This window comes from Thermobia domestica, chromosome 5 (genome assembly GCF_964235325.1).
Source record: "Thermobia domestica chromosome 5, izTheDome1.hap1.1, whole genome shotgun sequence".
Taxonomy (NCBI): domain Eukaryota; kingdom Metazoa; phylum Arthropoda; class Insecta; order Zygentoma; family Lepismatidae; genus Thermobia; species Thermobia domestica.
The window spans coordinates 183,530,744-183,543,649 of NC_137458.1; the positions used below are offsets into that span (position 1 = coordinate 183,530,744).

The following is a 12,906-nucleotide window of genomic DNA, read 5'->3' on the forward strand; positions in this document are numbered from 1 at the left end:
ATAAATTTTTCCGAATTCCAGAATTGGCCATCCGTACTATAAATGAGAAACTGAAATCAGCATTGATTTTTTTTTTTTTTTTTATTTATTTATTTATCACCACTTCTTTAAAATTATTGAAACAAATGAATAAATTAATCTTTACGTAACAATTTTGGATTTGGAAAATGAAATTTATTCTTTAAACTTACACATCAACTACAGGAAATTGCTTTAAGAAGTCCTTTTTTTACCCTCAATAAATGTATAAAGTTCCTTACAAATAAATTTCAAATTTTCCGTGATACAGTCCCTGTCATCTCTTCAAAATTATGTAAGCAGATGAACAAAATATATTAATCGTTGATAGATGGTGAAAGGTGAGTTTTGGGTTTGCAGAATGAAAGTTACTTTTTAAATCTATACTTTGAACTAGATACACGTTTGAAAAAAACGGTCATAAATGGGCTGGTACGAAGTTTGCACCGGTCACCGGCTTTAATCAAAATAACAGCAATATTTCCGGCCAGACCGGTGAAAAACCAACCCTATTCTTTTCCGAAAATTAATTTAAAACAATTATGAAAGATCTTCACATGTTATAAAGTAAATGTTTCAAAATGTAATAAATGAAATTAAATATCTACCAGAGCAAAATAAATAGTTTTATTGTTGAAGTATTAATTTCCGATGCTTTGCGCATTCAATTGCGGGAATTTCCTGAACACTTCTTTCACGACAGGTTTTCCCTGAAAATGCAGCTAGCTTTACTGTACATCGAAACTTCCAATAATACTGAAGTTTGAATTTAGCACTTGAAATAGAAAGCGTTACGTAGTCATGGGAGCTCCGAGCATTAAGCTTCTTAATTTTGATAAGAATTTTTACGCTATTGCTGGTATTGACTCTACAGAATGCTTATTTGAAGGGTAGCAACAAATGACTGTTGTTGTTGGAAAACCAATTTTACTGAATACTTTTGTTACCACCAAAGGTAAGAAATAATACTAATAGTTTTACTAATGTATTTACATATTTACTGTTAGTACCGGTACCTATGACCTTAAACCCGTCACCGTATGAGGGATAACGTCTCTCGGCAGCGCCGAGTCAGCAAGCACACTATTCACGGAAAGTATTTTTCTAAAATATAAAATTGCTTATTTTACTTCAAATAGGCTATAAGCATAATCCACACATTAACCCTTAGTTGGTAATATCCGTCTCCCAGGCGGATACACGATATATTTTTGTTCAGAGTTGGTACGCATATTCACGGTTTGATCTGATAGTTCACCTATGCTTTAGTTGTGGGTTGACTATGATGTTTTGTGCAGGTGGTCGCGTGTCTAGCTCATCGTTGCAAACTTCGAAGTGTATAAAGTTATTCTACTCCATCTCGCAAGCGGATATTACTGTAAAGGTAATATATTTTGTCCGTCTAAGTGACGGATATTACTTTATACTGACAACTATTAATATTGGTGTGTTCTGTTTCGTTTCGAAAATCAATATTTCAAGATGTCAAGTAGAAAAGGTATACCACAAAGGAGTAGGGCTTTACTACAACTGCATACAGAACAATTACAGATGGCTGTAATCAGAAACTGATTATGATTACAGATCCGATGATTCATATGTTCCTGAACAAGATCATTTATCCACAACAGGTCAAGTCAGCAATCCAGAAATCGATTTTAATTATGTCACGCTAAGATTTTTAAGTCAGTGCTTGAAAACTTGGTGCCACTTCTTTCAACTGACTGTACTGGGCTTCATGCTTTTCGTGCATTCATGTCTCTCGAAAAGATGTAAAGGTTTGCTGGTGGCTCTTAGGTTTGATGATACAGCTACACGTGAACGAAGGAAAAGAAAGAATTCTCCAGCATCAGTGTGTTTGTTTTTATAAGACCATTTCTGAATGTCAGAAGGCATATTTTATTGAGATGCAAATATGTGTTGATAAAATTCTACAAGATATATGCTTAGAAATAGATTCTCAGCGGTGACGCATGTTGTATTGAACTCATGGGTACAAGTGAATTACGACGTGCTTCACTATTCAGTTAATGAATTTTGTTACGTAAAATGAATTCTCTGGGTGTAAATAAACCTTATTGGAAACTGACTTATACCACTTTGGCTTCAAACGTCTCAATTATGTGTGTCCGTCTCTGAGGCGGATATTACTGTTATAGCTTATTTTTTGGATGTTACCAACTAAGGGTTAATTTGTTCTATAATTATCTCAAGCTAAGGGAAGTTTTTTTATTCATTCATTCAGTTTATTTAGAACTTTATAAAGGTCTTATGTTGAATGTTGTTGTCTACCTTAAAGTGAAAGCATCTAATTCGCCTAAAGAAAGTTCAAAATCTGATAAAAATAACTTTTAATGTGATCACCTTATTTATACCAATAATATACTAACAAAAAGCTCAAAAACCCAGGTGGGTTTAAAGGCTTTTTTTTTTTTTTTTTAGGTGGGTTCACCCTGAAAAAACCCGCTGGGTTTTTTCGGGCTGGGCCCACTTGGGCAAACCCTGTTACAAACACAGTTTATATCTTATGGTAAGTTTTATTTATCAAAAGCCATGTTTTACGAGCCGCAGTTGCCTAATCGGAAGGGTATGTACATTTCTGGAACGAAAATACCAGAGAACAAGGCGGAAAGAGCGTGGGGCTGAACATACCGCCCAAATTTTTTTTTAGAAGGTAATGTGTAGTCGTACTTCCAATTCTGAAGGTTTTTTTTTTAATATGACCGCTTCTTTTCACATTTTCACTTCCCTTGTAGACCCTTTGTGTCTAACTGGTAGTACAACAATCAACATCCTCCTAAGCTTCCGACAGTTTTCTGTTTTGGACGCTGTCGGAAACAACAGTTGCGAGTGGTACTGTCGATTCAACAAAACACCTCGTTCGTGGCGTATTCTGTCGTATACATTGCTCTCCGACGCTGCAGGGGGGAATGCCTATTTACATGTTTCAATTGATCATTAAGTACGTACGCTAAACATTATCAGGCCTTTTTACGTTTGTACGTATTATTCATTTTCACGTCCTCTACTGCATCTCATTTGGTGAATCCCCTTCCCCCTCTGGGGAGTCCCCTTGTGCAATTAGTTCTGTTCTTTTCTGTTTGCGCCATCATTTGGTGGTGTATGATTTTCTTTGCATTTTTTTCACCCGACGTCAATATCTATTTGTTCGGCAGATATTGCACTTAGAAGGAGGCGGTCGGCGAAACGTCACACGGCTGTTGCTTGAAAACGCCGCGGCGTTGGACCTATGTTTTTTTTAAGCTGTAGAATCACCTTCCGAAGTTTTTCGGTTTTGTTCCCCTTTCACCCCGTATATATATCTTGAAAATAGAGCGAAGAAATACCACACCTATGGAACAATCTTATGCATTCACATTTTCTCAATCCTCTATGGTTAGTTTGCCTTACCTGATTAAATTGTTGTTGTACTTTCGAAGCATCTACGGAACGAACGTGGAGGACAGTTTTCTTACTTAATTGATCAAACTTGCTGAAGCTTGATCTCTGAAAATAAATAAAGATAAATAAATAGGTAAATAAATAATAACCACCAAAATTGAAAAAAAATACAGTCGCGTAAACTTCTTAATACATTCACATATCCACAATAGGAAAATTTATCAGTTTAAATTATGGCTGATACTTGGTCCTTATACTTTATTTTCGGCGGCGAATTGTGCATGCACAGATTTAAAAAAATCTATCATTAGACACAGATATTTTATACTTTGTATATTGAGTAATTTGTGTTCCGCGAAAACTGTATTAAGTGCAAAGGAAGATTCTATTTTCGCCTTTCGTATAGTTGCCACCCGACTTAGAAGCAACGTAATGAAAGATGATAGCTGTTCGTTAGTATGGCCAACCAAACTGCGCATAATGAGGCCTTCAGTACCGAGATGGAGGATGGGTGAAGTATCTTGAAAGGCTGGATGTGCCATTCGATTGCGTTCCGCAAGTGCTCAATAAGGCTGAGATTCGTAGAGTTTTAGAATCATGAAACATTGTGAAAATCTACACTGCGTTCCTACAATCATCCTCTAAAAAAGTGCGCGATGGTTAGTTTCACCATCTTTTGGAAGACATCTCTGCCATAGAGAGAAAAATAATATGGTGGGATATATTCAATTTGCTAGAAAAATTGCGTTACCGGATACAACAAGAAACTTACTTTTTATCATGTAAACATGTCGAATAGGAACAACCACCACTACTAACCCACACCTCTTGCAGAACCAAAGCACTTAATGTTGAATACTACTGTCATACGAAGTTTTTTCAAACAACGAGGAAAAAAGTTACAAGGAATTGAAAATTCAATTTTTTTTTTCAACAAAAGATTAAAATTTTTTAAAAAAGTGTTTAAATAAATATCACATGTAAATTGTTTTTGACACATTCCGGAGATATGAAAAAAAAATTGTTAAATTTGATATATTGCTTAAAAAGACATTAGTGGGAACATTTTGAAATACTTCTTGATTCACTGCTTTTATAACATCACAACAATCTTTTCTGGTCGGTATTACATAATTTTAAACAATGTTACAAATTTTCACTATTATTTACCTATCTTCAGAACGGTTTACCTATCGAATTGCTGTAAACCAAAAACCATTTACGTAATTGGATGAGGTAATTATCTTAGTTTTTCAGAACAAAGGCTTTAAAAAATAGTCTAGTCTTCAATTCCTTGTAATTTTGTTCCTTTTCACTCGAAAAAAAAGAAATCTTTCAGTTTTACGTCCCACGATTATCCCGGGTAGGCTAAAGGAGACAGTGATGAGAAACGAATGAAATGGTGGAATGAAGAAAGTGGGAGGAAACGGGAGAACCCCGAGAAAACCCATGAGCACGGTGTTTGTCCACCACAAAGTCCACACGGCGCGAGCTGGGATCGAACCAGGGACCCCAAGCACCGGAGGTGAACGCTCTACCACTGAGCCACCGCGTCCCTCCTATTCACTCGAAATCCGTGATGATGATTATAGATAAACTCTACATGCGTTGTCTTGTCATGTTACTATTGCTGTAGACTTTACAAAATTTTGGATGTTTGTGGACATCCGAATCAAACCTGCTCCATTCTATAAACATAACGAAGATATGTTCATTTACAGAAAATTAGGTGTCATGGACAAAAAAGTAAGTCTCAGGGACCCATTAACCCTTTGACTAACAACGGGACACGTGTCCCACGCCAAATAATTCAACCATCCTTTTGAATTTGGTTTTAGAAAACTCTAAATAAAAAAATTATCATCTTTTTCTCGCATCGGGTCAGATGTGACCAGGAGACTGTGTTTAGTTTCCAAAACTGTGTACAGATGTCAGGAATATCCCATATTACAGGAGTCGTACATATAAAAGAATGTTCACATTTTAAAAAAAATTGTAGTCAAAGGGTTAATCCTGTTAGTATAAAGAAAATCGTAGACTCGCAGTGAAATATCAACACTGTTCATTGGAAAGTCATGACTATTATGAAAATTTTTGTGGAAACATGCAATGTTTTGTACATGGAATTGCCTGTAAAAGCCTGTCAGATTTCGACAGGCATTATACAGGCGCCTGTTTCGGCGAAAACACATGTAAAGAAAATATTACAGGCACATTGTCTTCAGGTGATATCCATGTCGAAAAAGAATTAAACTTCTGTTGGAAATTTTGCACAGAAACATGCATTGTACAGAGTCTGTACATTATAATGAGAACATGCAATGTACACGTAGTTACTCACATGCAAGTAAATGGAGGGAATATGTGCATGTTAAATACTTTGAATGGATTGTTGATAACATTCGCAATACAATAAGAATGAAAAGTACAAGAGAGGTGCCTGTTTATCAACATGAGTGACATTCCCATTATATGTAAATACCATGTATTAGCGTATAGCATGGAAAACGCATGATGTAGAATATGTTATTTTACATTTATCATTTTCGTGTACATGCGAAGTGTGTAACTCCCCTACGTGCAGTCTACACGCAATGTGCAGGTAAACGGAAAATGAAATGATCATGATTGCCAATAAACGGGTTAAACAGGTGCATGCAATGAACAAGGTTGAATGGACTGAATGATTAATGTTACAGGTGTAGGAAACATGTAATATTCAATCACCAAGTCTCCAGTTTGTCATGCACATATGCAAGGTCCTGACACATGTATAGTACTTAATGCGATGTAATTCACATGTATTGTCACAAATGGGATTTAGTGACATTCCTTATTATTTAATTTGCATTTATTAAATTGCCTCATATTATTTCAGTTTATTCACATATATTCAAGTACGAGGGTCACTACGAAAGTTTTGAGATACGCACTGTTGTGGCACAGTATTTGAATTCCAACAATTGCGTTCGGTAGTGGTATCCAGAGCGAAAAGCGAAGCAAGTTTCAACTCGCCTCGCTTATCGGCGTGGCCGTATAGCCTTCACTTGTTTGTTAATGTGAGCAGTATTCGGCTGTCAGGAATGGAGCTCGAAAGGGAACATTTTCGGGCAATGATCCTTTATGATTTCAAAAGTGGTTTAAACAAGACACAAAGCCTTGACCGTTTGCAGGGGGCATTTGGGGACCTTGCTCCTTCCCGTGCTACAATTTTTCGGTGGTTTGGTGAATTCAGAAGGGGCCGGACATCGCTTAAAGATGAAGAGAGAGCTGGACGTCCGGCAACAACTGTGTCAGATGAAAACATTGCCGCTGTTGACCAAATGATTCGAGAAAATCATCGAGCAACTTTCAAGGATATTGAATCTACAATGAACATTGGATCGCCAGCAGTAACAAAAATTCTTTATGATCATCTTCGGCTCTGGAAGGTTTCATCTCATTGGGTGCCTCACACTTTGACTGAACAGCAGAAGCACATGCGTGTGGAATGGTGTGAAGAAATGCTTGCAAGATTTGATGGAGGAAATTCTCGACGCGTTGCTGGTGGACATTGTTGCTGGTGATGAGACTTGGATCTATCAATTTGACCCTGAAAATAAATGCCAGTCTACAGTTTGGATCTTTCCAGACGAAAATCCACCCACGAAAGTGAAGCTACCGTGAAGTGTGGAGAAGATGATGGTAGCAACTTTCTTCTCCAAATCTGGTCATGTTGCAACTGTTCCACTTGAAGAACAAAGGACTGTTACTGCTCAGTGGTACACCACTGTTTGTCTAACAAAAGTGTTTCAAAAGCTTCGGGAACGGCATAAAAGAACTGGATTGCGTGGGATCCTGCTTCATCATGATAACGCGTACGCACACACTGCCAACATCACAATTCAGTTTTTAGAATCTACGAAGGTCAACCTTATGACTCATCCGCCGTATAGCCCTGACCTGGCCCCGAGTGATTTTTTTTCTGTTACCCAGGATCAAAGATCGCATGCGTGGGAAGAGATTTTGCAGCCCTGAAGAAGCTATAGTGGCTTACGAGAATAAACTTTCTACACTTGAAGATAAAAACTGGCAACACTGCTTCCAAAAGTGGTTTTTGAGGATGCAAAAGTGTGTACAGTGTAATGATGAATACTTTGAGAAAATGTAAGTGTTAAATTGATTTTAAGTATGTAAGTTATTTAACATCTCAAAATTTTCGTAGTGACCATCGTATTCATAGTTATTTTTGTAAGTTGGTTTGAATGTGCATTTGTATGTGTATCAATGTTACATAGTATTCCAACGATTTAGTTACAAATAGCGGCAGGATACAAAGCACAACTCGTATACAAGCGGTGCTTGAATTTCAACAATACACTCACATACACAGGTTCAAGCGCACCACAAGTCCTTCGTTGCTAGGCAACGGCAGAAAATTTCTGATTGGCTAAAGTTAGTCATCTTATTCCTTTAGCAGCAAGAGAGAAAAAAAAAGAATAAGAGCAGGTTTTGTCGTAGAAAGAACGTAGTAGTAATGGCCTGACCTGATCTAACTTTGGACTTTGACCCCGACCTTTGTGACATCATAGGTCACAGGTCAATGACCTTGGCCCGGGGTCAATGACCTAGGGGTACTTAGGACCACCACCTCTAAATTTTGGCAGGGGTACCTTAGCCCACCCCCTAAATTTTGGTAGGGGTACATAGGACCATCACCTTAAATTTTGGAAATTGCCAAATCTAAAAATTGGGTGTGGTAGCCTAGGACAAGGGTATGTACCTCTATCAGTATTGGGGGTCTATATCGTTCCCTTTCATGGGTAAAAAATTGCCAAAAAGTCAAATTTCGGAGGTTTTTGACCTAATTTATCGCCTTTGATGAGGTGTTAGTACCTTATATAGTTATTTGGGCATATACAGGGGTCCATTACCTTTTATAAGATATGGGAATATTAATGCACACATTGAAAAGTTTGGGAGGGATACCTTGGCCCATCCTTAAATTTTGCAAATTGCCGAATTTAAACATTTGGTATAATAGTATAGAACCCTAGTATGTATCACTATAAATTTGGGTGGTCCACCTCGTTCCCTTTCATGGGTACAAAATTGCCAAATTTTAGTACAACCACTTGTTTGGTTTTTGGCCCAGTTTATCCCAGTTGATGAGGTCCTATTACCTTATATGGTTATATGGGCGTATAAAGGTGTCCATTCCCTATCATAAGACATGGGTATATTGGTGCACTCCTTTAAATTTTTGGGAGGGGTACCTTGGCCCACCACTTAAATTTTGGAAAATGTCATATTTAAACATTTGGTATTATAGTATAGGACCCTACTATGTATTATTATAAATTTGGATGGTTCACCTCGTTCCCTTTTAGGAGTACAAAATTGCCAAAATATAAACGTAAGCAATACGTAGTACCACGTGTTTGGCTTTGACCTAAGTTATCCCCTTTGATGAGGTCCTATTACCTTATATGATTACAGGGGTCCATTTCCTATCATAAGACATGGGTATATTGATCACCCTTCTTAAAATTTGGCAGGGGTACATTGACCCACCCCTTCAATTTTGGAAATCGTCCAATGTAAGCATAGTATAGGACCTGAATATGTATCATGATAAATTTTGGTGGTCCTACTGCCAAATTTTTAGTAGAATCACGTGTTTGGTTATTGACTCAATTTATCCTATTTGATAAGGTTATAAGGTATGGACGGGTATCCCCTTTCAATTTGGTAGGACCCTTAGGGTGTCAAATGCTAGTATGGTCACGTGATCGATGATTTGGTTTTGATGCGCGACGGGTCCCTGGTCAATGTTCTCTAAAAATTAGGTGGACTCTTTGAACAAGATTCATGGCATTTAAAAATTTTTTCAACGTTCAAACCAAAAAAAAATAAATCAAACCAAAATTTTCAAAACAAAAACTTTTAACAATAATTTTCAAACTAAAAAATCTTCAGAACAAAATTCTGAAACGAAAAAATTTTCAAAACAAAAACTTTCAAAGAAAAATTTCAAACAAGAATTTTCAAAACAAAAAATTTAAACAAAAACTTCCGAGCAAAAATTTCAAACAAGAATTTTCAAAGCAAAAAGTTTGAAACAAGATTTTTGAAACGAAAAATTTTTCAAACTAAAAAATTTGAAGCAAAATTTTCAAATGAAAAATTTAGAACAAATTTGGAACAAAAATTTTCAAACAAAATTTTGAAACAAAAAAAATTGAAAAATTTCAAACAAAAAATCAAATAGAATTTAAAATCAAACTGATCAACTGTCACGGTTAAGCGTCAAACTTTATCCGGTTTTTAACTATTCGATTAAACAGTTTTCAACTATTCGATAAACAGATAAACGGTCTTTCCGTTTCTCGCCAACATTTACCAGTGAGTGCGAGAATTTACAAACTAAAACAAAAAATTTGAAGTCACTTTAAATACGAATCATATTTGAAACAAGGTGTTAGTGTTCATCATGGATACACAGTGGAAACATCAATTTACCTGTATTCTCGCAGGACCTAGTGGGTGTGGAAAAACGTATTTTGTGAAGCGATTACTGTCACATCTCCCAAGCATAATCAATAAGAAATTTCGTAAGATATACTGGTATTATGCAGAATGGGAAGACGTGTATGCAACAATGCCGGTTCCAGTAGGACTTCCACGAATGAAAGATTTTCAGCCGCAAGATAGACCACATTTGATTATTATTGATGATCATGTGCGAGAAGTGAATAGTGATATTGTTGATTTGTTCACGAAAGGATCACATCAACGAAATATTAGTGTGATTTTTGTAACACCAATTGTATTTCATCAAAGTAAAGCAAATAGAAATATGAGTTTAAATTGTTCGTATTTGGTGTTTAAAAATCCACTTGACAAGTCACAAATCAAGCATATGAGGTATCAAATCATGCCTGAGCATCCACTGTTTCTACAAGAAAGTTACCTAGACGCAACAAGAAATCCACATGGCTATTTACTGATGGATCTTAAACAAGATACACCCGATGAAATGCAATTTCGTACAAATATTTTTTCCCGACGATTTGCATCATTACGTTTACGTACCAACAAAAAATGTTTAAATTATTGTGCATGTAAAAAGGATGACTTAGTCTGTCACGATGTCTCCTACAGTGAAATACGCTGATCTACGTGCTCTGCACAAAGCTAAACCGAGATTGCGTAAAGGTATTATTGCTAATGCAGACACTTCATTAATTCATAGTATTTGTGAATGTTGTTATAATGTCTTAAAAGGCAATGTTCCACTGACAAGTGCGCAGAAGGCAAGATTAAAGCGTTACAAGAACACGCTCCGCTATCTCGTGGACAATACAAAATCATTGGATAAAAAGAAGAAACATTTAGCAGTACAACAAGGAGGATTCTTACCTGCACTACTTCCACCTATTGTTGGAAGTGTGTTATCCAGTATTTTGTTTAAACAATAAACATCATGGAACATAGCAAGAAGATGGTTTTAGTGATACCAGAAATGCTTCAACGAATGCATGCATCATCATCCCGTGAGAGTGAAAATCGAGAATCTAATCTCGATCGTGAAATGCAATCTATATTGAATACATCGTATCCAAATGATGAAAAATGGAATCAGTACAATAGAATATTACAGAAATATCTTTACGTTATACGTAAACACGAAGAACCAATACCACTTACAATTACATCAATGAAACCTGATGGCGACGTTCCGAATGTTGACAATAGCACGAAGCAAGAAATTTTAGCCGCAATACCACAAATGTATCGTAAGAAAGTCGAACTACTATTCCGTCGTTTAAAACAAGATGACGCAATTACGTGGGATTATAAAAGAACAATGTACATCAACGATAATAAACTACATGGGTCCAATATTATAGATTTAATGTGCGATGTGATTCGACCGAGGAAACATTCTAATCCTCAAGGCTGGGAATTGTTTTGCAACTACCTTGCATCGTCAAACACACCTCAAGAATTGATTGGTAATCCATGAAGATTAAACTATATTGTCAAGCATAATAGTACAACAGCATCTGAAGGATCTGCACTACCAAAACCTGCACCTGTATTATTTTCTTCCGGCGAAGAAGAAGAAGATGATGATGATGATGTTTTAGAAGTCCGACCAAAAAGAAAACGTATCATTCCACAACGGTCAACGTACAAACCATGAACAAAAAGTTGAAATCCATTTATTACAATCCAGCACATCCTCCATCGTTTTCTACTGCAAAAATATTATGGCAAGCCACAGGAAAATCTATACCTCTAGCCAAAATAAAACTTTGGTTAAACAAACAACATACCTATACGTTACATCGTCCTGTACGTCGTTGTTTCCGTAATTTTTATCTTGTCAACAATATTGATGATCAATGGGATGTGATTTAAATGATTTACAATCACTTCAAAACTATAATGACAATTACCACTATATTCTTACAGTGATTGATGTGTTTAGTCGGTACGGGTGGGCTGTACCACTAAAATCAAAAAGTGCCGAGGATATAGTGAATGCATTTGAAATGATTTTCCAAGACAGGAAATCAATTGTGCTACGTAGTGATCAAGGAACTTAATTTACCAACAAGACAGTACAAAAAGTTTCTCAGGAAACACAATGTGCAATATGTTACAACAAAGGATCCAGATATTAAAGCCAGCATCACAGAAAGATTTAATCACACATTGAAACATCGTATGTGGAAATACTTGACCAAATATCAAACATACAATTACATCAAAGTATTGCCTTTACTTGTAAAAGCATACAATGAAAGTCTACATTCCAGTATTAAAATGGCACTTGCAAACGTTTCTCAGGACAATTTACTGGAGGTGTAGCATAACTTATACGACAAACAACTACAGCGTTCAAAACAAGATACGGATTTATCTGTTGATGATGTTGATGTTTTCGTATTAGTAAAACAAAACGTATCTTTGACAAGGGTTACCTCGAGAACTGGACTTGGGAAATATTTAGAGTAAAAGCCATTGTACCAATAAACCCACCAGTGTATCTACTAGAGGATTTAAATCCTCAACTCATCGATGGTGTTTTCTACAGAGAAGAATTACAACCAGTACCGCTCCCTTCGACATTCCTCATCGATAAAATATTACGTACAAGAACAAAAGGTCGCAGAAAGGAGTATCTAGTCCAGTGGAAAGGATATCCTTCCTCATTCAATTCGTGGATCCCTGCAACTTCATTGAAGAAGAAGAATGGAACCTGATCAAGATTTTTACGTTACACTTCCCAGTAATAGTTCCATGTATTATTTTCCAGAAAATACATTGGCTTCATATATTACGAAATGACAACGACCTGTAGAGTTTCGCCAGAAATGGGATGTAGCAATTGTAGAGATTCCTTATGCACATTCTTTACTGAGCATTAACAGTGAAAACAATAAAATATATTACAAACCTTCAGGTAGTAGTGATCAAGAACCGTGGAAGGTTGTA

At 36.3% G+C, this 12,906-nt stretch overlaps 1 protein-coding gene across 49 annotated transcripts in view; it reads right to left on the bottom strand.

Moving 5' to 3' along the window:
* Positions 1-12,906, bottom strand: part of LOC145686312 (uncharacterized) — a 955,404-nt gene that overhangs the window by 620,789 nt on the left and 321,709 nt on the right. For 48 of the 49 annotated variants that reach the window (XM_081759464.1, XM_081759467.1, XM_081759462.1 and 45 more), the window contains one exon: positions 3,430-3,525. The exons of the other annotated variant lie outside the window; for it this stretch is intronic. In XM_081759464.1, coding sequence (XP_081615590.1) covers positions 3,430-3,525 — 96 coding nt within the window. The remainder of the gene's footprint in view (positions 1-3,429; positions 3,526-12,906) is intronic. 49 annotated transcript variants of the gene reach the window in all.